This window comes from Propithecus coquereli, unplaced genomic scaffold (assembly GCF_000956105.1).
Source record: "Propithecus coquereli isolate 6110/MARCELLA unplaced genomic scaffold, Pcoq_1.0 Scaffold113, whole genome shotgun sequence".
NCBI classification, from domain to species: Eukaryota; Metazoa; Chordata; class Mammalia; order Primates; family Indriidae; genus Propithecus; species Propithecus coquereli.
The window spans coordinates 1268087-1292464 of NW_012135303.1; the positions used below are offsets into that span (position 1 = coordinate 1268087).

The following is a 24378-nucleotide window of genomic DNA, read 5'->3' on the forward strand; positions in this document are numbered from 1 at the left end:
CTTGCCCAATTCTCCTATCACAGGGGAAACTTTTTTGAGCTAAAGAATATTTTATTTTTACAAGATTGAGACTGAGTGAAGAAGGCAACACTTAATGCATAGCAAATGGTAGAATTTTAGGTAATAGTAGAGAAGATATTAAGCTTATGTAAAGCAGTCCATTGTCTAAGGGTATCTTAAAGATACCTGAGAGGTCTCTTGTCTAAAGCTCTCTCCGTCACTTAGATCTGCCATCAATTATGGAGAAGAGAAATGGTATCATACTATCCATTTGGGCTCCAAATTTGTTTCTTTGTGGCTACTGTCCACAGGCCAAGAGAGCAAGAAATCTTCCACATAGTAGGAGTTCATTCTAGGTAAAAGCCATTACCCAGCTTTGAAAGATCTTTTTATTTTTATTTAACAAACTTTCATGAAATGCTTCCTACATGCTATTTCATTTTTTTATTAACACTTGCCGGGAAAAAGAAAGAGAGAACAAGAGTGAACAAGTGAAAGAGCAAGGGGAAGAGAGAGAGACAAACACAAAGAAAGAGACACAGAGAGAGAGAGACCTGCCTAAACAGCAAGTCTCACAATTTGATGGGCATAAGAAGCACTGGGGAGTGTTCTGGAAATACAAACTCCTGGCCCCACCATCCAAAGATTCTGATTCAGTGCCTCTGGGGTTAAGCACTTGAATTAGTGTTTTTAAGAAGTGACCCAATGGATTCAGTTAAAGGTGGTCCCTGACCACACTGAGAATCATTGCACATGACAGTAACAGGATGTGGAGGTCAAGAATAAGAAACCTTAAGTGAAATCAAGTGGGCTGAGGCTACACATTGGTTAACCAAGAATCACAGAGGGCTCGGTGGGCCAGGCCCAGGTCTGCCAGCTGATAGCAACAGGGGACCACAGGTGTGTTTTCCCCACATTTTCAAAATAGTACACTTGGAAGCCACAAGGAAAAGCTCCATTTGCCAGGAAGGCAAAATCAAAATAGCTGCAAGGGGCATGGTTGGCAACACTGGAGTTGTCATGGCAACTAAAATCAGTGAGAGAGCTGAGCTGAGAAACCTGTGGGTAAGAAAGAGGAGGTAAAGAGCCTGTGTTAAAGAGCAGGCCGGTTGATGTACAAAGGGCTGTTATGTCTGTGTTAAACCACATTATATCCCAAATAGTTGCAAAGAAATCAAAAGGAAAGAGGATGGATTCCTTCCAAGAATGGCTTGCAGGTAATAGGTTGGTGCAAAGCTTACTCATGAAGTGTTAGTTGCCCTTTTGTGTTCTTCCAATTTGTTTCCAGTATTTCTGATATTGGAGACTCCACCAGCTGCTCCACCAATCAATCAGAAACAAACTCAAATACAAATCTCAAATGCAGGGATAATAAAGACAACTCCAAAAAACGACCACTACAGAATTTTATTTAATTAAAAACATTATACATGTTGTTGCATTTTCATGGAAAATACTGAGTTTAAAAACACCAAAAGTGTTAGTTTTCAGAAACCTTCATGCACCCTATTCTGCCACCTGCTACCTTCCTCTGTCCGTGGCATTAACCATGTGTTTATAAGGAATTGGGCCCATTGAACTCGAACTTCCTAGAAGGACATGCCTACAGGTCTGGAGTGAGCCATTGTCTTGACAACAGTCCTGTAGAGTTAACTCAGATCCCACCAGCTTCAACTTTCTTGCAAACCATTGAAAGGAGCCAGTGTAAAAGCCCAAAGCACATGTCAACACCAATTCGGTACAATTGAGTACTGCCACGACCTCGTCCAGTTTCCAAGCCAGCAAGCAAGTGACCTTGTATTCTACCTGGCATATTAGTGTCCTGAGCTCCTCCACAGAACTTCCCTGGGACACACGCTGGGAAGACACTGCCATATAGTGTTTATATTCGAATCATCAGCAAATACACAAAAGCACACATGGCCCCATACACAATACTATCAAATAAAAAAAATACATATTGGTACAATACAACTTTTGTAATCACTGGCTGAAACATAGCAGTGTGAGTTTTTTTAAAGTCTTGATGTAATTGTACATTTGTTTTTTAAAAAAAAACACAGCATAAAAATTTAACTCAAAAAGATCATTTCAGCTATAAATGTCTCACACATAAACACAGGGGGTGTACAATATAGACCTCTCTTGCACTCCCCTCCTTCCCTTTCTTTGGACTGTATTGTCCCCCAACTTAATTCTTTGACCCCCACATCATAATGCTGTGTCCCCATATTGATCCCGAGTGACGTTTTTAGTAAAAATGGATCTGACGTGACACAAACCTCTGCCTCTGTTTTCCTGCTCCTTTGCTTTAAATCGTAGTACACTTAATTTGGGTTCTGCATCCAGCTTTATATAAAAGAGAGATGAATTCCCCCCAAAATATACAAACAAATAAAAATAGCTGGATAGCAAAAAAGAAGTTAAAATTGACTCAGTTCTTAAAATTTGGAATATGGTCTTTCTTCTTCATGATGGTCTCTCAATTGATGGGAATAAAATAAGGCTGAAATTGCTTTTCACATTCTGGCTCTGTTGGGGGCATTTTCACATAGACCCCTGTTGTAAGAAGGCTTTTTTTCTTTAGCTGCCAAACACAAAAAAGAAATAGTAATTATTATTGAAGAATACAGAAGCCATTTCTAACCATAATAGGACTCAACAAATATTGGGTCCCTATCCCATTGAAAATGAATGCTCACAACATACAGAATTTTAAACCCCAAGAGATTTTCTTGATTCAGCTATTAAAATTCACTTTAGATAAATAACTGTGATTTTGATGTAAAATAGCCATCATTTGCCTTGACTGGAAGGTAGGAGAAAGAGACTTTGAGAAAGCTCCACAAAGAACCCCCAGAATGCTTATGATCATTGACCAGATCTCATGAGTGAGGAGACAAGCTTGATCAGGTAACAAACTTTAGTTCTTCCGTTTGAGAGTTGTGTTTCTCATTCCCCCTCCTCGTATGCCTTTTACTACTTTTTCTCTGTCTGAATTAGTTCCCAGTATTTATCACCTTATTGAATTGAGATCAAATCTACTGGTTAGCATGGTAGTTTGCAGCAAATGAGGTAGAAAGAACTTAACAGCAACAGAACATAGCTGTTGGGTTGAATAGAGGATCTTGGAATAGAGTGTCTTCGTGTTTGTAAGAGACAGTGGGAAAGAGAGAGAGAAGGAAAGAGAGAAAGAGATGAAGAAAGAGGAAGAGAAGGAAGAAAGGGAGGGAGGGAGGGAGAAAGGAGAGAGGGGGAAGGGTGAGTTTGTGACGGCAAAGCCAGCTGTAGGCAGAAGTGCTGAGAGAGATGTCAGAAAGAAATGCCGACAGGAGACCTGACTCCAAACCTCTACCTCTTCCGCCAAGAACAACTTTAGGAAATAAAAACAGGCTTTTATTTACTGGGCTGGAGGGAAGGCAAGACGTCCCAGTCAAGCAGACTGGATAATGGGGCAGGTGTTCTGTGAGCAGCTACAGCTTGGACAAGGAAGGAACAAGGTAGCGTCAAGAGATGACTTCCAGGTAAAGTAGAAGGACCTTTAGGAGGAGACTAGAGTCCATTCAGGCGGTCCTCTCTAGCAACATTTTGTCCAACCCAATCTTGTGATTCCGAGTTGTTCACTGCTGTACAACTGTCATGAAGATAAAGAGAGAAACAGCTGCCCCATGTTGTTCAAATTGTTACTCAAACTGAAACCCTGTTCAGAAGCACACAAACATTCAATATCAAACACCCTCATCTAAAATATTAGTCATTCTGAAACCTCGAAGCCCAATGCCTGGGTCCTAGTGTATTCTTTACCACTGTCCTTCCTCCTCTCCATCTATTGCTTCATCTCAAGAAAACAAAACTCGACACCATCACTTGGTCAGTTGATGCCATGGAAGGTATCCCCATCAAACACGGTGCCCTGTCAGCATCACACTCACCATTTTGCTCAAAGAAACAGCTGTGAGGAGAAAGCTGTAAAAAAACAACCCCGAACTAACTGCCGCAAAGATCCAGAGGAGGAAGTCGGAATCCGGGCAGGGTTCTGGGTCTGCAATAGAAAACACAGCGGATCCTCCCTGAGACAGCTTCAAACTTTAAGGCCCTACGCCCTGCACTGGTGGAAACGGGAAGAAGTTAGAGCTTCCAGACCTTGGTGCCCATACCCAAATTGTATTGGTAGCCACAGGTAAGTATAGCTACTTGGGAATACTTCCCCAGGTGTATCATACCATACCAAAGGCACAGGACCAACCAACTTCATAATGCTTATTACCCCAGAGTGAGTGCTTATCACCCTGCCAGGAGAAAAAACACCTGCCCCAACTCCTTTTATTTTATAGTCAGAATGCTGTGTAGGTTGCCATCTATAAGCAAGACTACCGTGCGGTAGAGAACGCTTAGAGAGAATTTCCACAGTCCTACAAATGATCCACCCAAAGGAAGGAACAAAACTGTTTTTATGCAAAGAAGACAGCAATGCAAAAGGTGTCAAATTAGTGAAATGGCTTTGCTCACCAATGACATAAATCTGGGTTCCATTGCCCACACCCACATAGTATGGTGGCGGGTACATGAGCTCCACCTTGCAGATGTAGAGCCCCATGTCCTTGGCCCTCAGCCCTTGGATGGTCAGGTTCACTTTGTTGCCGCTGGAGGTGCCAACACAGGTGGAATCGTCTAGGAAAGTCAACTCCTCCTCCACCATGTATGTCGCAGCACAGACTTCAGTCTCCTGGCTGTTGGCCTGCCGCAGCACTGTCACCCGGATCTCAGTGGCTTTGCCTGAAGATTCATACTCACACATGAAGTTGGCAACACCCCGGTTGCTGGCCAGTACCACTTCAGGCTGGGCCACATGCATTGCTAACAGGGAAAAGCCAAAGAAAACTCAGTGAACTTATGCTCATCTGTAGCCAGGCCTAGGCAAGACCTCTGGCCAGGGCAGGTTTACCTTTGAGGAGCTCTCTCCAGCTCTACCCTCCAGCCCTTCTCTCACCCCTTCAGGAAACCCATCACCCTCCCTTCCCCTTCTCCTTTCCACCCACCTCAGCCTCCCCTCCATCTTTTGGCTTCCTTCCAGCTACTTGTCATAAAGAAGTTTCCTTATTGGGAAATAACTCCTTCAAGACAGTTTGTTGTGGCAGGAAGAACACAGGTATGGCAAGCGGAAGACCTGGCTCTATTGTGAAGTACATGATTTTGGGCAAATCATGCCTCCCTCAGGGCCTTCATTTTTCTTACATATAGTCAGAGTGGATTAGAAGAGATGATATCAGAATGCCTTCCACCTCTGGTACTCTAAGGTTATAACAGAACTACGGAACCATAGCTCAAGAACTATAATGAGTAGTAGGGAGAATTCTGGGGGCTGAGGTACAGAATCTTGCCTTATCTCTCAAAGCATACCTCCAAAATCTCTGCCTGCGTATTTAACTGACCCTGTACCTCTGTCACCCAGGAGTCACTGAACCTTGGTGCACGGGGCCAGCCACCCGCTTCCCTGGCATTATTGCTGTAGAGTGGAAGATGCTTCAGAAGAAAGAAGCCACAGAGCTGAGGGCACCAGGTCGTTTCCTCTCTTAGGTTGAGGCAACCCTACTGTTAACTTCTGCGGGCTTCCCCTGCCACCGTCACTGCCTCTCTGCCCTCCCTCTCCCCTTCTCCTGAACACTCTCATGCTCCTTTGTTCTCTCTTCTCCTCTGGCTTTTACAGGATAAAGGAGGTCTGTGCTCCACACAAAGAGGTTAGTCCTCTAAAAAATGGTGGCTTCATGTCAAATTATCTTCCTGTAACTAACCTGGCCTCCCTCTAGTCAATCTTACAAGTGAAACCCCAAACTTGTATTGAATGATGTCACTCATCTTCTCAAACCCGTTGACAATTTACTAACACTGATTGCAAAAACAAATAAAATAAACAACATTCAATGTCCTCCATGATCCAATTCCAATCTATCACTCCAGTCTGAGTTTCCAGGACACCCCATCCTGCATATAAATTGCCCTACTAGAGACACTAGTCCCTTACTCCAAGCACTTGTACTAAGCAACATCTGTCCGCAGAAGAGAGAACAATATGGCAATAGTCATTGTCTTGGCTGTCCCAGAAGTTCTGGCTGGCTAGACCCAGTCTCCTTCCCCAACTCCTGTCTCTCCCTGTCAGAGATATCCTCTGGGCATTCTTTGCACTGTGCTAACTCCATTGAGGTACTTAATGAAGTTCTGCCCTGTATTAAAATTTTTGTGAGCTAATCATACCTCCTCTGTCTCTGCCTTTGGCTCATAAACTCCTGGAAGCAGTAGTTATATCTTGCCCAAATGAGCACTCAATAATCTTTATTCTATTGACTCTATGGAACACTAAAGGTCCTGCCCTCCCCCAGGCGAGCTCACACTTATCACCACTACATCTGGTCACACTGGATTTTCCAGCATCCATCATAGAAGGATCCTAGTTACAGGTTAATATAAATTTCCTTTAGGAAATTTGAATGCTTCTAAGGGTATTTAATCTTATATATTCAAAATATGTAAAATAAGAAAATGTATATTTCTTCTCCAGTAAAAATTAAATCATCAAATATCTTTTGAGCTCCTACTTAGTGCAAACCACACAGTTTCTTAACCAAGAAGGTCTAGAGAGAGATAAGATTGAGATTCAGTGGAAATGTTCATTACTCTAAGCCATGTAACAAACCTGGTATCAACTTCTAAAGAGCTTTATTTCATCTGAAAACTAAGGATCTGCGTCTGAAACCCACATGTAGGTCAGGCAACAGTTAAGCATCTTATGTCAAACAGATTGATGGCTTGCTTCCTTCCTTCCTTTCTTCTTCTTCTTATTTTATTTATTTTTTTGTTTTTGCAATTTCAAACCATTTCATTTTTAAAATAATTAGCTAACTAATTTATAGAATTGATTAAGAGGACATTCAAACCTTGAATTGAGTAAAGAGAGAATTCTTCCCATGATTTGCTTAAATTTTAAACAAGCTGGCAAATTAGTTTATAAAACGAATGAATTAGAGGACTTTAAAACCTTGAATTGTATAGGAAAGAAATTCTTCCCGTGATTTGCTTAAGTCAATATTTTTTTAAAAGGGAAATCTTGAGCTCCATCTGATACCCAAGCTTAAATGTATTCAGGATATCCTTCCATCTTAAATCATTTAACTTTACATTATTTTCTTCCAATCTTATAGAAGAGTCTGAAATTGCCCGTGTCTCCTAAACCAACTCACATGCTTCATTAAGCCCCTGCTAAATACCTGGCACTCTTCTGTGAGCTATATCTCTGCTTATTTGCTGCTGCCCAGGTGTCCCCTGCTTGTCTTGGAATACAGAGGCATCCAAGCCAAGAGACTGGAATTTTACCTTTAACTTCTGGCTTTGCTATAAATCAGTGCCCTTGACTGCTATAAGAAATGAAACCCAGGTGGGAGAAACACATCCTCCACCTTCATGCTCCCAAAGTCTCACTCACCTTTGGTGAAGACAGGAATGAAAAGAAGAGAAAACAAGGCCATGCAGGACCAGGTCCTGGAAGCTAGGTCCAGCTGAGCCTTGTGCCTCTGGAATCCAAGGCAAGCCATGGCCTTATGGGAACAGTGCTGAGGTCTTCAGGAAGCAGAGCGAAACCTTTCAGAATCCTGAAGCTTTGAAATATGTTTGAACCCACACAGAATCAAGGACTTTATATAGACAGCTTTGATCCCAGGTATGTACTACACATGTGCACACACAGAAGGCACCTGAATAGAAAGCCTTTTTGTTTTGGTTTTACGAGAAAGGAAGCCGTGGGTTTAGCTGTTACGTCGAAAAGACAACCTCAAACACTCAAAGTAAAACTGAACAAAACAAGCCAATCCGTGGATGGAAAATGTACTCAATTTGAAACTGAAGCTTCATATTCACTTTGAGGATCTGGATAACTAAGTGGAGACTTGGAGAATTTCCTGGAGTGCAGGGGCCCCCCTAAATCCCAATTTTATCCAATGGTCTGGGCATCTTTTGCCACCAATTCATTCAATTGACATATCCCAAACTGCCAAGTTGCCAGCTCTGTGATCCTTTAAGGGAATGAATAGAAGAATTAGTCTGTGGGAATTGTTAATGAAAACTATATTCCATCTGTGAAGCACCATCCTTCTAAGGGTCCCTTGACATGCATTACAAATAAGAGTTTATTTCTCCTAACTCCATTTAGCATTTAGTTGAGAGAAAATACCAAAATCACAAGAAATAAATGGAAAATGAGGCAGAAAAAAACTGCCTCTGGTTTTTCATATTAGGAAAGAATTTATATGTTCTTAAAAGCCTTAACTAAACAAAGACAAAATAGAGTTGGAGAAGGTCCAGAAAAAGTCAACTGAAATGATCTAAGAGATTAAAAACTTCTATAGGAAGACATTTCTTTTTCCTATTAAAAATTTTTCAAACAGAAAATCCAAAAGCTGAGCTTAAATATGACCAGAGGTCTTAAACTTTTAAAAGCTGTAGATGACACAAATCTTCATCTAATAAAAGAATGCTAAACATTGAGGACCCTCTTTAAGTCTGAGAAGTTTTCATATATTTCAATGATGAAAAAAACATTTACTGAGAACCTATAAATATGTCAGGAACTATGTGCACTTAGGATTGAATGAACAAGACAAAAACATAGTTGATGCCTTAAGGGGCTTCTGGAAGACTCATGTGCAAACAGGCAGTTGCAGTACCGGATATGGTGTTTGCCTCCTCCAGCCCTTCCATGGCTTCCCATTGTCCATGCACCTCAAAGAATACAGACCTAATGCCTCCCTTCTGGGCCTTCCTCCCATCATTCCCCCACAGGCCCCTTCCTCTGCTGGCATTTCTCCTACTTGCCTCTTTCAGGTCTCGTCACCTGTACCCATGCTGTTTCCATTGCCTTTTTGCTCCCATTATTTTATTTCATCCTCCTTCTCATCCTCCAGGACTCAACTGAACAGTCACCTCCTCCAAGGAGCCTCTTCTGACCTGCTCCTTTTCTATACTCCCCTTGCACCTTATAGAAGCCTTCAAACCCCAGCTCAAATACCAACAAGCAATGACAACCTAATGGGCACTTACTAATGGCCAGGTCCCAGACGGGGCACTAGAGATGGAAAAAAAGTGAAAAACCTATGTTCTTTCCATCAAGAACCCACAGCAGTGGCAGAGACAGACAGCTAAACCCATGATCATGACAGAGTGAGATATATGCTGGACTTGAAGTATTACACACACTGTAGAGGAGCAGAAACCATTGGTTTGGCCTGTGGATGTCAGAAAGTGCTTCTTGGATGAAGGAAAACCTGAGCTTATTACTGAGGACAGGGGCAAGGGGTGGGTACTCAGTCAAAAATAACAGCATGGACCAAGGCTGGGAAGGGCATAAAGAGAGCTCATCATGGCCAGAGGACAAGGCACGTCTGGGAATCAGCAGTAAGTGGAAGTCGATACCCTCAGCAGTGAGGGCCAATGAAGCATAAGGAGCAAATAGGCATGACCAGGTTCACATTTTAGGGAAATTCCTCTTTTCACAGGAGGAAGGCTGGGGAAGATGGGTTCAAGGAGGAATATGATGTAACCAAGAAAGCCAAGGAGACTATTGTAATGCCCCAGGTATCAGGAGTTGGAAATTTTCTGTAAAGGGCCAGATAGTAAATATATCATAATTTGCAGTCTCTGTTGCCACTACTCAACTCTGCCATTTTAGGGTAAAAGCAGCCATGGATTATGTGTAAACAAGTGGGTGTGGCTGCACTCCAATAAAACTTTACTTACAAAAACCAATGAAGTCTGGATTTGCTTTGTGGGCCATGGTTTGCCAACCTCTGCTCTAAACTAAGGTAATGACAGCTGTGAAGACAGGTAGCTATGGGACTAATCCACAGTCAGTAAGTGGAGGGAGAAGTTTAGGATGACACCAGATTTATGGTTTAAGAGGTACCATGGTACTGCAAGAATTGTTCAACTAGTTGTTAAGTCTCATTGGGTTATTATTGAAGTTTCATTGGGTTATTATTTTCCTCATTTTACAAAGAAGGAAACCAAGGCATTGAGAGTCGAGGTGACTTATCCAATCCCCCATAGTAGGTGGTAGAGCCAGGATTTGAAGCCAGTGATACTCTTAATCACTACACTAAAACAAAGTCTTTAAAGTCAAAGAGAATGGGATTTGCATTCTAGCATGAAGACTTGCTACCTGTTGACCTGGGGCTGAAAGCGCAATGTCCTCAAACAATGGCATCTATTTCTCAAAGGTATTACAAGGATTCAATGAGGTAGTACATGTAACATGTATAAAAGACCTATTTTGATGGCTGGCCACTCAACTAATAGGAGTCCTTTTTTGTTATAGGTCATGGAGAAGACAGAGGTGCAATGTACTGGAATAAATAGCATAGGAAGAGCAGGTCGGGAAGTGAAAATGCTGATTCCCATTTGGGCATGTTGAGTTCATGGTATCTGTAGATGTTCCTGTGGAAAGATCCAAAGCAGTTGCCAATAGGCATACTGGAGCACAGGGAGTGATGTGCACTAAGGATGGTTTAGGCAGCCACAAAGCCACTGATGAAACTATTTCTGTCCTAGCAAGAAAATTCAATGGTTGTGAAAACCACTGGATGAAAGAATGTTGGTGAAAAAGATACATTCACATATATCACCCCACAGATTACTTGATAATTGCAAAGGGGAAAAGATAATTGATAAATCTAGAAAATGCTATCTTAACCAAGTGACCCAACTGAGGATCACCCATAATGGAACATTCTGAAATCATGTACCTCCAGATGCAATGCACTGAGAAGGACACGACGTCTCTGTAGTATTATTGCCAAAATTATTTAAACCGAATTTAAGCGTGAAGAAATCACCAGACAAATCCATATTCTGCAAAACAACTGGCCTGGATTATTCAAAAATATTAATATCATGAAAGATTTAAGAAGGAAAAGCCTGGAAAACCATTCTAGATTAAAGGAGAATACGGAGATGTGACAATGAAATTCAATGTGTGGTTCTTGATTGAAAAAAATAAACTATAAAGAACACTATTGAGACACTTGGGAAAATTTGAGTATAGACTATATGTGATAATAGCATTGTCTTAATGTTAAATTTTCTCAGTGTGATCATTGTATTGGGGTTGTGTAGAGAAATATCCTTGTTCTTAAGTGATGCTTAAGTATTCAGGGTTTAAGTCTCAGGATGTTGGCAGGTAACTCTCAGATGGTTCAGCAAAAATAAGTGTGTATGTTTGTGTTAGTAGAAAAAGAGAAAAAGAATTAAACAATGGCAAAATGTTAACAATTGGTGGATCTAGGTGAAGAATATATGTGTGTGTTTATTATCCAAAGTGAGGCACCACAAGAACAGAAGAACAGGATCCATTTGTACTCGCCATCAAATTGGTACTAACTGATCAACATTAGGGTGATCACATGGCAGAAATACTCTCTAGGGATTAGGGGGATGGGGGGTCAAATCTACAACTAAAGGACATGGGGAGCACTAAAGGGAGGGAAGGGCATGCCTTTAACCCGCATTTGGGTGAGGCAAAGACATAAAGTGTAACTATAATGTTTGTACCCTCACAATACCCTGGAATAATAATAAAAAAATAAATAAATAAAATATAAAAAAATAAAAAATCCTTCGTAGGTCTTGAACTTTTTCAAAATGAAAAGTCAGAAGTAAAAATTATAAGGCCAACTACTATCTTAATATGGTAGGCACTAAAGTGCAGATAAGCAAAATGAAATTTAGAGCGGAAACGTGACTTGTTCAAGGTTATCCTCCATCCCCTTTCCTTAGATCCACGCTCTGAAGAGTAACTGGATTTAAATCCTGGTCTTCTCATTCTCATCCAGTACTTATTTTTTCCATATCATCTTATGTACAGTAATAACGTGTTGTATCATACAGATCTGTATTTATTATAGTCGATCGTGCGTAATTCTGAATAGCATTCTCCAAATGCTATTTCCACAACACTTGTACTCTCACCACACACACAGCACCTAACCAGGGCCTCCTTCATACCTAGTAGGTAATGGAGCATTTCTGCATTTCCATTTAGATCTCAGGCCCTTTTACTTATCTTGCATCTAATTTCCAATTCTGGGAAAAGTGCTAAGTAAGGAGACAATCAGAGGATTGATAGGTACTAATGAGCCCAGCAGAGTGGTTAAGAACATGGCTGGAGTCAGACAGACATGAGTTCAAATCCTGTCTCTGCTGCTTCCTAGACGTGTGCTCTTAGATGACATTTTTGAACTTCTCTGATCCTCAGCCTCCTGATCTATAAAATATGAGTAATTATGGTAACTATCTTAGAGGATTATTGTAATGATTCAATGAGCTTATGCCAATAAATTGTTGAACACTGTGCCTATAATATAGTATGTGCTCAGTAAATGTTAGCTTATCTATTAAGCACAGAGAAAGTTATGGATTTCAAACTTCCACTGTTACGTAAACCCTTTTTTCATCATCTTCTCTAGTAAATAGATGATATATTAGAATAAAATCAGGTACTAACTATTCTAATACTCACATATTTATTAGATTTCTGCCCCTGTGTTTCCATCAGTATCTGGAACCAAATAGTTCATTATTTTTCACCTGAGTCCCAAAATTCACAATTCTAGAGGTAATCTAAGAATTATGTATTATGAGCTCTCAGTTATTCTGTGGTCAAATATCCAAATGTCTGAGATCAGCACTTGGATATTTTCACTTCAGGTTAGGAAGGGGAACGTCGATTTGATATTTACTTTTACCGCTCCAATTTAAAACAAAAAAAACGGTTGGTGGTAAAGAAAATGAAAATAATTGGCTAAAATTAGGACTTGGGGATTCACTGTGACTTCATTTGCTCACTATCTTCCTATATCCTAATAGCTTGAGTAAACCCCAGATTGGTTTTATAGTACTCTTAGTGGTTACTGAATTTGAAAGATCTCTCAAGATTTGCATAATTCACAGTGGTGCCTACCTACGGTGAAGTGTCTTCAGAATTCCAGATAGGGTACAGTTTAGGTACAGTAATGGGTGGTTTTACTTAATTGTAGAAGTCCTCAGTTTATAAAGCTCATTTTGAGCTTAATTCAACTTCTCAGATTTTTGAACCTTTTCTATTTCTAGACCTGGTCCTACTATCCTTTCCCCAATGAGTACACCCAAAAAACCAATCTTGTTGAAAAATTTGCACCTGGCATCGACTGTGGTACATACTGCAAAACATCCTTTGCTTGATAGTTTCAGATGTCATGGGAAGAATGAAAAGTCTAATATTTGCATAGCATGCAGTTTCAGGACATCCCATTACGTTGAGCCTATAATCATGCCTAATTAAGGTTATATATTCTGTGTTTTTGTGCTAATTAGCTCATCACCATACAGCTCCTTTCAAAATCAACTTCAAAGGAAAAAGAAAATCATCTACCAAAGTAAGTGATTGCTGAAGAAGAATCTATCAATCATCTCACTTTGAAAGAGAGTCAAAGAGAAAGGAAATCATATGCAAAGTGACTGGAAAGAAATTTAAGCTTCATTGCCATTAAAGGGTGAAAATATGGGCTGGGCGAGAACCCAGTTAAATAAATGTGGTGGATGAATTTTCAGTCCCTAGGAAACTATAATCTACATCATAAGGTCAGGTAAAAATGGATGCTTCTGAGCTGGGGACTTTCTGTCAATCCTTTAGTGGGGAACTAGAGTAGGTTCCTGCTGGCTTTACAGTTTACATTGTCCCTGGCTGGGAATAAGGTAGACAGAGTTGTCAGAGAAGCAGAGTTTTATTTGCTGGTCTGGATGACAAAATGAAATGCTAAAGTTGCTTCAGTTGAAGGTTAATCCTTGCCTGTCAGAGATTTACTCATATAGAAATGAAAACAAATATTTTTGAATGATATTATATTCCAAATAAGTCCACTGTGGTCACTAAGCAATTTGTACAGGGAATGCATGCTCTAATTGCCCAAGCTCCTCACTTTATGGGATTAAATCCTTTTGAATATGTTGTCTCCAGTTACAGAGGATGGTCTGTTCTTATATTTCTGGTTTTAGCCATTATCATATCTGATTATCTCTTGATTTCCTTAGCTTCTCACACCTAAAAGTAAAATTAAAGCTGGATTGTGTTTTTTCCTTAATCTGTCAACCCTGTTGCAACACAGCCAGCCATGAATAAATTTAGGTAAGTGACTTTATCAAAAGCCAAGAACAGATGTTTTCGAAATAGGTGACTCTCTTATTTTACAGACTGGGAAACTGATGCTAGGAAGGCAGTTGGCTTGCCCAGGGTCACACATTTAGATCTTATTCCTTCATTATGAAGGAGGAATGGACAGAGAGGGAAAGGTAAATAGTCCCATAGTTGATCCGTGATGCACCACAGCACACCCCACCTGAACGATCCACTCAGAGTATCCCTTACTGCTATTTAGAACAAGTTGTGACTACCCCGTCCCATTTCCATTTTACAAAGGAGGAAACATCACATGTCACTAATGTTTTCTTGCCTTAGTGCAAGGAGAAGGAAACTTTGGAGTGTGATTAAAAATTGTCTTTAATGCTGAATAAACGACCCACCCACCTACCCCCCCAAAACTGCTAGCTATCTATAAGGAGTGACGTTGGAAGTGCCAAACCTTTGATGGAACCCGTTTCTCACATAATATTTGTGGCTGGTATAATCTCAGCCTCAAGCATTTATTTCAGTTTCTTGGTTACGGAGACAATCACTGTTTTCATATTTTGAGCTGTGTTATTTCAGGCCCTGCTGCGACTGCCGCATTTCAGAGATTTCAGGCCCTCACCCCCTTCACACTTCCAGTTCATAGGAAACTGTTATGCTCACACCTTGAGCACAGGAACGGAGCATCTTTACTGCTTTGCAGTATGATAGCAGTTGTGATGGTGGGAAACGGTGTGTTAGATGACAAGAAATACAGCATGTTCGCACAGCCTGTGCCAGGCATTGAATCCTGGAGCTAGAAGAAACGTTAGTGAGTTTTGCTCTCTTATTTTACAGATGAAGAAACAAAGGCTCGGGGAGGTGAAAGGGTCTACCCAAATCACACACACACACACACACACACACACACACACACACACTACCTGTTGGTGGCAGAACCAAGATGAGAACCTAAGGGCCCTTGACTCAAGTTTAAATCTCTTCTTGCTATGCCTTCACCATCATTCACCATCTTCCCAAGAACCTATTGAACTAACATGACTTCTGGCTCTAGTTTTCTGCCAGTTTGCAATTTGAAACCCAGCCCCACCAAACTTCCTGTGGGTCTTGGGTACCCACAAACACAATTCAGCAAATCGGGTTTTATTTAAGTAAAAAAAAATATGTTCTCACAGCAGCACTAAACACAGTAACCAAAAGTGGAAACATCCCAAGCATCCATCACCTGATGCATAAACAAAATGTGGTCTGTCCATACAATGGACTATCATTCAGCAATAAAAAGGGATGAAGATGCATGCTACAACATAGACAGACCTTGAAAACATTATGCTGAGCAAAGAAGCCACATGAAGGGACACATACTTTATGATTCTGTTTATAGGAAATATTCAGGATAAGCAAATCTATAGAGCAGATTATTGATTTCTGGGGGCTAGGGGGAGGGGAGAATGAGGAATGACTGCTTGATGAGTATGGGATTTCTTTTTGGGGTAATGAAAATGTTCTAGAACTAGACAGTGGTGATGGTTGCATGATATTGTGAATATACTAAACACCAGTGAACAGTACACTTTAAAATGGTTAAAATGGTAAATTTTATGTTATGTGCACTTTACCGCATTCACAAAAAATATATGGTCATGCTGACAGGCTCCATAGGCATTCGCTATCTTAAAAAGCATACCGTTGGTCTTACAGGATGTATTGGCCATATATGTTTTGCTTTCTCTGAATGTAATCTGGCCAAAATCTGTAACTGACTTCCACTTATCTCTGACTATAAAAAGAATAAACTCATAGACATATCCTCAAGAGGCTGAGACAAGGAAAATAAATGCTGGTTATTTCTTATTATCCACAATTCTGACAACACATCCCACTGAACCATCACCAGCCAGAATCTGAGATATGGCTCATCAGTTCTGCCATCTCCTGGGCACAATTTCCTAGCAGGTTATTCAGTTGTGGAGTACTAAATGAGATGGAGGGAGGCTATGTTAGGAAACCTTGGCTCGATGAACTGTATTACTCAAGTGTGCTTTAGGAGAATATAATTTAGAAGCAGCTGGTTACGTTTAGCAACTTTCCTTAGCAGGCCTCATTTCATGGATTATGTTTTAAGAGGAAAATCTCTGGCCCAGCACTTTGTCCATGAGTAGGAACCTAAATGATTGCACTAACATGGCCACATCAGGCCCTGCTGAAATCAATGAAAGTAATGCATTGGAACTAAAACCTATGGTATTTAGTTTTTGTCTGGCACATGTATAGAGCTTAGTTTCTGTATTCACCTAATAGGATCATGTTCCTACAATGACATTGTCTGTTTAGGAATCCATTGTTTACATTTTTGTTGTTTTCTCAACATCATTTAAATTCAGTCTGATTCCATAAAGTTCTTGCCACATACAAAGTTTGAACTTTGCAGTTCAGGAAATTTCTATTCCATTGGTTAAGAAATGCTGACTGGTAGAATACACCAGAAACATTTGTTTCCTGTCCTCTTAAAACATAAGCAGGTCAAGAAGCTTCAGTCGACTGCATAGCTTGCATTTCACACTTCGAATAAGATAAACTGTGAGCATAAGAATAAATAAGTTCATTAGGAACTTTTAAATCATGGTATTAAAAAGATCAATTTAAAGAAGTTATGATATTGAAAAATTAAATGTTTGATACTGGAATTTATTATCCTGATTTATAGGATAAATTCAGTAACCAAGTCTATGATAATATTGTTGAGTACATGCAATTTTTTTTCTTTATCATTTGGAACTATTATTTTCATTTGAGAAAATAAATCACTTCCAAATCCTCTGACTCTCTCTCCAGATATCCAGGCTTTCTTTTAATTAGCATGATAAAATGTCTACATAAGTGAATGTCATTTGTATAATTTGAACATACTTATTGACTTCAACATCTCTTGTAGCAAAGAAAAACTGGAAAAATAAAACACTCAAGATTTTTATTTTAAGAGAATAGGAGTGAAGAAAATGAGATGAATAGAGAAATGAGAAACAAATAAAACAAAGGAAGAAAGACAGGATAGAAACTTTAAAGAAAGAAAATTTGCATATATTCAAAGAAGTATCAATTCTGATCTATCTGACAGAACTAATCAACAATAAGAGAACACTGGTTTTGATTGTGGGTGGAACTTTCATAAAATTCCAAAAATATCTTGATATCACAAAACCCCCCAAAAAAGATATTCTGCTTGATGTTTTTATACAAAGAACGTACAGATGTCACTCTAGAACTAAATTTAGCAAATAAAATAGATCATGATTGATAAGACTCAGAATATTTCTTAAAGTCTAACTGAAATAACTGCAGCGTAAATGGTTTTTTTAAGTCACAAACCTGAAAGTCAGGAAATTCTTACTCAGATTTAACCATGTTTCTGTTGACACTGTGTTAGATAATAATTTTTTAGGGATTTATAGCAGTTTGAGATGTTACTAAGATCCAATGCCTCAAACCCTGTTGTTCTTCCAGATAGCACTCAATTTAAAGCTTTAAAACTTGAAAACCAATAAACAAAATTCACAAACTATTTTACATAAAATATTTTCATTACATTCTGAGCTAACTGGTCTTTCCCACTGTGTTTCCCAGCAAACATTTAGCCAAGCTAAAATACTTAAGGGGAAAATAAGAATTTCTTGTGTTCTCTAATCCCAATTAATCATGCTGTATTTACTTATAGCATATAATGAGTAAGGAAGACCACCTGTAAAATGCATAAGTGGTTACTTGGGATTTAATAGGTTTTAGTTGTGGACCTGGTTCTGGTGCTTTCTTAATGTGAATTATTTTAATTATATAGTCTCACTAGAGTTTAATTTTCTCACCGATGAAATGAGAAGGCTCAATTAGGAAGGATCTCTAATTTTCAGCTCTAAATAATTTTTAATTAAAAGTGTATTTTCCCTTCATGATATGTAAATGAAGAAAGCAGGTGAGAAAATCGTATTTAGAGTATTATCCATTTTGTAAAATTAAAGTGAAAATATATACAGAATTATATACAGCAACACATTGATGGTGATTACATAATTTCACATAAAATTTTTATTTTCTTATTTTATCTATCTATATTTTACATTTTTATGAATGTACATGTATTATATTATGGTCATAAAAACAGAAAAGATATTACAAACCATAAAAACTAAATCTTTTTAATGTTTATAAAACACTATATATCAGGTCATCAGCACTTTGGCATTCCTGGTTTGGGAAAAGTTTAAAGGAGATAAGAAAGGATTTAGCTTCTTCTTTTTCATGCAGAGACTTGAAATCCAAGATGGGTCTATATGAGCACTCCAGTTTCTAGAATACCAACCAAAGAAGCAATTGCTCCAGCACAACATATTGTACCCCATCACCATGGCAATAATCTGAAAGCACTTGTGTTAATTTTCCTAGAACACTATAAAAGATAATGTACACACTAAGAAACACATTCTTTTTCCCAAAGATAAATAACATTATTGGGTATGGTCAATTGGACATTCAAATAAGTGGAGTATGTAACAAATATAGGAGTGAGGCGTTAGTGGGTAAATTTTTTTAAGTTTTATTGAAATATAGTTGATATACAAAAAATTACATTTAATGTATACATCTCGATGAGTCTGGACAAATGCATATACTCATGATACCGTTGCCACAACCAAGGTATCAAACATATTCATCATAGTGGGGTAAATTTTAGAAAAAGGAGGTAAATTTACTTAATATGGTCTGAGCTATCTGGTCCCTAATTCATTGAGACCTTGAATATGGGAATCAGAACTTTTAGGTCAAGCCGTTATTGGCTGTGACAATAAGAAACTGACCCTCAAAGGCAGACATATAAGCCTGGCTTCACAACAGCTGCAGACTTTGCATTTTCTGAGGGCATGTCCTTAGTTTCTATCTTTACAGAAATCAGACAAGATACACCAAGATTACCCCCAGTTCAAAGTGGACTTCAGATGTCATGGATAAAAACTGTCAGAATCAGGTATCAGAGAATTTCTAGAAATTTGCATATTTAGCAACATAAATTAGACATGACCTGGAGTATACCATGGATAGAAAATTGAGGAACCAATCTTAAACAATTTTAGAATAATTCTCTGGCTGGTTCCTCTATGTTAGAATAATATTCCTACTTAAAGGTCTTTTTTCTTTCTGAGCTACAGGAGGTGTCGTCTAAGGCTCACGATCATGCCAGCCTCTCCTATGGCAGAAGACAAGAGAAGCAGAAGAGGTTCATCTTTCTTTAGCGCATGGAGCCCTTTTAGTCACTCAAGCTTTATACAACACTGCAGCATTCAAGGAGACATCTCCACTGTGTAACAAGGAGAATCCTAGAGAAATGTGAGGATGGCTGGCTCCCACAGCTCATTATAGTTCCAAAAACCTCTCAGTGATGAAAGGTTCAATTGCTTCATCTTCATGCGAAGGTGAACATAAAACTGCAAATCCAAATGACTATAGCTCTTCAAATACATCACTCTGGAAGACTATATTTTTCCAGTGATGCTGTCATTGTTCAGAACATCCCTGAGATACCTCTTTTGGAATTATGGAGGAGAAAAAAAATGCACTGTTTTATTACTTTATGATCGTGTCTTGGCTTTGATACAAAATGGAAAATACCTGGTTTGGTCATCAACTTTCCTAAGTCTATGAGGAAATTGTTGGGGGTAAAAAAAATCAAATCCACATTCAAACAACAAATGAGCACTGTCTTTGAAGATGTTGCAAAGATTGGGCTACAGGCCTTTGAATGCCAAGAACATTTTTAGTAATGGCAGCATCGCTAGAACAAGGGATGAGATATTATATCTTAGGATTCAAGCTGGAGACATGATCCTGCCCCCCCAAGCCCACGTAAGGCCAGTGGACATAGGAAAGAGATTGTCTCCTTTCCCACTTGTGCAGGACTGCAGCTGAGCACCAGGACCCTGGGGGACCAGACTGGGGGTCATGCCAAACTTTCACAAGGCATAATCCAGTCAGTAGTACTAGAGCCCAAGGAAGAAAGGTTGCATACAGGCAGATGAGTAGAGCACAAGAAGCAGGAATCCAGGCAGGTAGTGGCCAGATGCCTCTTCATTCAGAAGGTCTATCACAGACTTATGAGCCGCAGGTCCCAGGATAAATAGGTAGAGTTCAGGTCAGGACTTCCCGCCTCAGGGAAAGGGACTGGTCAGAACAAAGCAGCCAAAAGGGCCAAAGCAGAAACTCAGTCCTCTGAGATCCAAGCAAAAGAGATTGGGGGGAAGCTGGGCCTTGCCTGCATGTGGAGGGAGTCCAGTTTCCCAAGATTGGGTGCCATGTGAGAGTCCAGTGGTCTGAAATTCACTGGATCTAAGTCTTGGATGGTAACCAATGCAAAGCCTCTTTCAGTGAAGTACTGGGACTTTTGAAACCTTTATAACTTCAACTAGGACTGAGGCGAAACAGAGCCTGTGGGTGAGGTGAGATGGATGGGAGAGCTGAGATATTTGGGAACACAGATGAAAGAAACCAATCAAGATAGAGATGAAACAAGTAAGCCCTGCTCGGGTGCCCTGAAGACACCAACACACATAAAAATTCTGATACATTTATTTTTGAGTACCTATCACTATATTGGCAAACCTCACATGAAAAATGTCATGTTTCCTTCCTCTTCCGAGTTTATTGTCCTCAGAAGGATGCTATTGAATCCATGGATTGCTGGGATTTGCCAGTCACTATTTTTTTTTTAATTCAACTATCCAAGTTTGGCAGGGTTGAAACCAGACCATGGCTTTCAAAGAGCAGACAAATTGAGACCAGACTATATTCTAAACTCCCCCACATTCTGGTTTCATTACGTTCTTGAAACCCAAGTCAATTTTATGAAAAGAGTTGGTAAAACTGGTCATAATTCTTAGCAAACCTGACCCAGTTAGAACTTGAAGTTGAAGTGAATTCAGCTTTAATTTGGGGTGCAGTGCTAGCAGTAGAAGTGAAACTAAATGTGTGCAAATGTGTAAGAACCAAAGAGGAGGAAAATATTATTATTATTATTAAGCGATAAATTTATTAACTCAAATCTTTGAGCAATGAGTGGTAAGAAAATATTTCCAGATCTAAAAACCCAGAAATTACTCTAAGATCATAATTCTAAAATAACTTTTCTAATTAAGTTCAAACTTTCCAAGAACATTCACCCTTTATCTGAAACTGAACCTTGAGAAATTTCAAACCATAAGTCATTATAAACTGCTTGTATGAAAATTATGTTTTCGCAATGGAACTATAGGGTAATCATTGTCAGCAGTTACTAAACTGCAATCCTGAGGCAAGAGAAAAAGGGTTGTTGGAGCCAAAAAAGAGAGGAAGGGAGAGAGAGAGAGAAAGAGTGTGTGTGTGAGAGAGAGAGAGAAGGGGAGGAGAGAGAGAGAAGAGGAGGAGGGAGGAAGGGAGACAGAGAGGAGAGTTGGGATAGAGAGGAGAGAGAGAGAGAAAGAGAAGGGGAGGAGAGAGAGAGAAGAGGAGGAGGGAGGAAGGGAGGGAGAGAGGAGAGTTGGGGAGAGAGGAGAGAGAGAGAGAGGAGGAAGGGAGAGAGAGGGAGGGGAAGGAAGGAAAAGGAGGGAGAAAGGGAAGGAAGGGAGGGAGAGAGGGAGGGGAGGGAAGAAGGAAGGTCAGTCAGTCAAGGATTGAGTTCATGCATTCTCAGAGCAGTTAGTTTTGACCCTTGGGAAATAGGATCCTTTTAGTCTTATTCTGAAAGCTTCTCAGAAGCATCATTTTTCTTGGTGCGGCATCTAACATCTGGACCAACCCCAGAGAACTCTATCTCCAGGGATTCTCAAAGTAATTGGGTCAATATTGATACCCAACTCCCGCTGTTATTATTTCTCTACACCAGAGATTCTCAACCTCAGAACTATTGACATTTTGGGCCGATAAGGGATTAAGCATGTAAGGATTTTGTTAGGGGAAAAGTCTATGAAAGAAAATGGGAAGGGAGATGGGGAAAGCTGGAAGAACCATCAAACCATGAAGCAGATTTTACTAGCAAGTGAAGGATAGAGGGAAGGCAGGATGGGTGGAAGTATTCCAGACCTCAGTGCAGTCTGAAAACCTTGGCAAGACTGTCAGGGGGGTTTGAGCTGAGAATTCCTGCCCTGCTGTGTCATTGGCTGAGAGCAGCTACGGGAAGCAAGACCTCAGCATAAACAGGATGCATAGACTGAATGAATGTGCCCCCCTAGAATTCACATATTGAAACCTAATCCCCAATGTGATAGTATTTGGAGGTGGAGTCTCTGGCAGGCGACTAGGTCACAAGAGCACAACCCTCATGGATGGATTAGTGCCCAGATAAAAGAGGCCCAGGGAGCTCCCTCCCTCCTTCCCATCATGTGAGGACACAGAGAGAGAGGATGGCTGTCAACAAAGCAGGAAGTACCTTGATCTTGAACTTCCCAGACTCTAGAACTACAAGAAATAAATGTTTGTTGTTTATAAGCCACTCAGTAAATGGTATTCTGTTATAGCTGCCTGAATGGACACAGGGCAATGGATGTCAAAGTGCAGCCACTTGGGGCCTTGGTTCAGGACACTCCTCACAGTGGGGAGTCTGTGAGGTTCATTCTCATGGATGCCGTAGTCCACCCCCAGTGCCATGAGCAACCACTTCTCACATAGGTTCTGTGACAATTCCTGTGGGACTTTATTCCTGAGGGAAAACTTAGAGCGATTAATGGGATGGACAACAATCCTCATCACTGCAATTGATCTCAAGGCAACAAGTGACTCTCCTCTCCTCCCTCCTCCCTTACCCGTTCTAAATTCCTTACCCTCATTCTTAGCTATCACCTTGGCAGTTCTTAGTGGCTTACCTGGTGGTGTGACCTTAATTCCTGAAGAGTCTGAGGCCTTAAGAACCATACTTTCACAGTTCTGGGTCGTTACACATGTTTGCTCACAGTTACAATGGGGCAAGCAGATCACGTGTGTTCCACCTGTGTTCCTCCCTGTCCCCATTGTGGAGAAGCAGCCCTACCTCCTCCTTGATCAGGCCTATTATCTCTACCTGTATGGCATCTCTGCTTCCTGCCTGCTGGTCCTTGGAAACAGAACTCTAAAGTGTCCTAGTAGCAGCTGTAATGTATAGTTCAATAGGATCCCTGCTGTGTCTTCTAGCAAGAATGTGCTGCTTTTGTGGGGCAGAGTGGCAGAGGCAGGAAGCACAAAATCCCCCAATGGGTCATGGGGACCTATGGTAAATGCGCCCATTCTGATTCCACCCCTTCATTCCTGGACTCATGTTCCCTTACTACTGGGAATATGGCACTATATAGGAGTCCCTGATTTCATAAAGGCATTACATCCTTAAGGACAATACCCCATTATTTCAAAGTGTTCCTCCAAGATGACACTTTAGCTGCACCTGTTGAAGGCTACTGTAGCATTTTAAGAGGCTGGCAGCCTCTTGGGTATGCAATGTGAATCCCATGGACATGAGCCCATTCCAAACCTCCTTTGATGTAAAGTGGGTCCTTTGGTCAGATGCTATTCATACTGGAATTCTACGCATGTAGACTAGGCATTATATAATATAAGTTCCTAAATAATAGTGTTGATATGCTGCTCTGCAGCCAGAACAAGCAAAGCCATCCTCAGAATGGATATCTTTCCCTGTGAGGATGAACTATTGGCCCTTCTAGGATGTAAAGTTCTCAATGTTGCTACAAAGTTGTACCACATGAGAGGCTCAGTTTGGGTAACAATTTGGACACTCATTAATAGCAGTAACTAGATCTACCTTGGTAAGTGAAAGTTCATACTGCTGGGCCAATGTGTCATCTCCATCTCTTCTACTCTATTCATGTGTCCATTATACCAGTTCTGGGGTGACCAGTGATGAATACTGGCCAAATAATTCCATTCACCTGGTTAATTAATGAGAGATACAAAATCTTTGTACTTTGTGCTCATTTCCATATGTCTAGCCAAGACAGTACCCTGGACCTCCTTTTCTCCAATCTTCCAATCTTTTTCCTTCTAGGTACTTGACTAGATTGCCAGGCCATTGGCCACCTCCCAGGATCTATATTCTCATTTCAGACCACTCCTCCTCCCTTCCACACAAGTGGATGACCAGGTACATGGCTCACAGCTATGCCCATTGGGAA

At 40.3% G+C, this 24378-nt stretch overlaps 1 protein-coding gene across 2 annotated transcripts; it reads right to left on the bottom strand.

The window, feature by feature from the left end:
• Window positions 1-2427: 2427 nt before the first annotated feature.
• On the bottom strand, window positions 2428-7742 carry CTLA4 (cytotoxic T-lymphocyte-associated protein 4). Of its 2 annotated transcripts, XM_012655295.1 has the most exons (4): window positions 7478-7742; window positions 4510-4857; window positions 3933-4042; window positions 2428-2587 (listed from the first exon to the last, which is right to left on the bottom strand). In XM_012655295.1, exons 1-4 carry the CDS (start codon window positions 7584-7586, stop codon window positions 2483-2485), a joined length of 672 nt encoding a protein of 223 aa, XP_012510749.1. In that variant the 5' UTR covers window positions 7587-7742; the 3' UTR covers window positions 2428-2482. The 2 variants fall into 2 exon arrangements, with proteins under 2 accessions (XP_012510749.1, XP_012510758.1); XM_012655304.1 differs by lacking the exon at window positions 3933-4042 and having other exon boundaries at window positions 2520-2587; window positions 7478-7586.
• Window positions 7743-24378: the final 16636 nt, after the last annotated feature.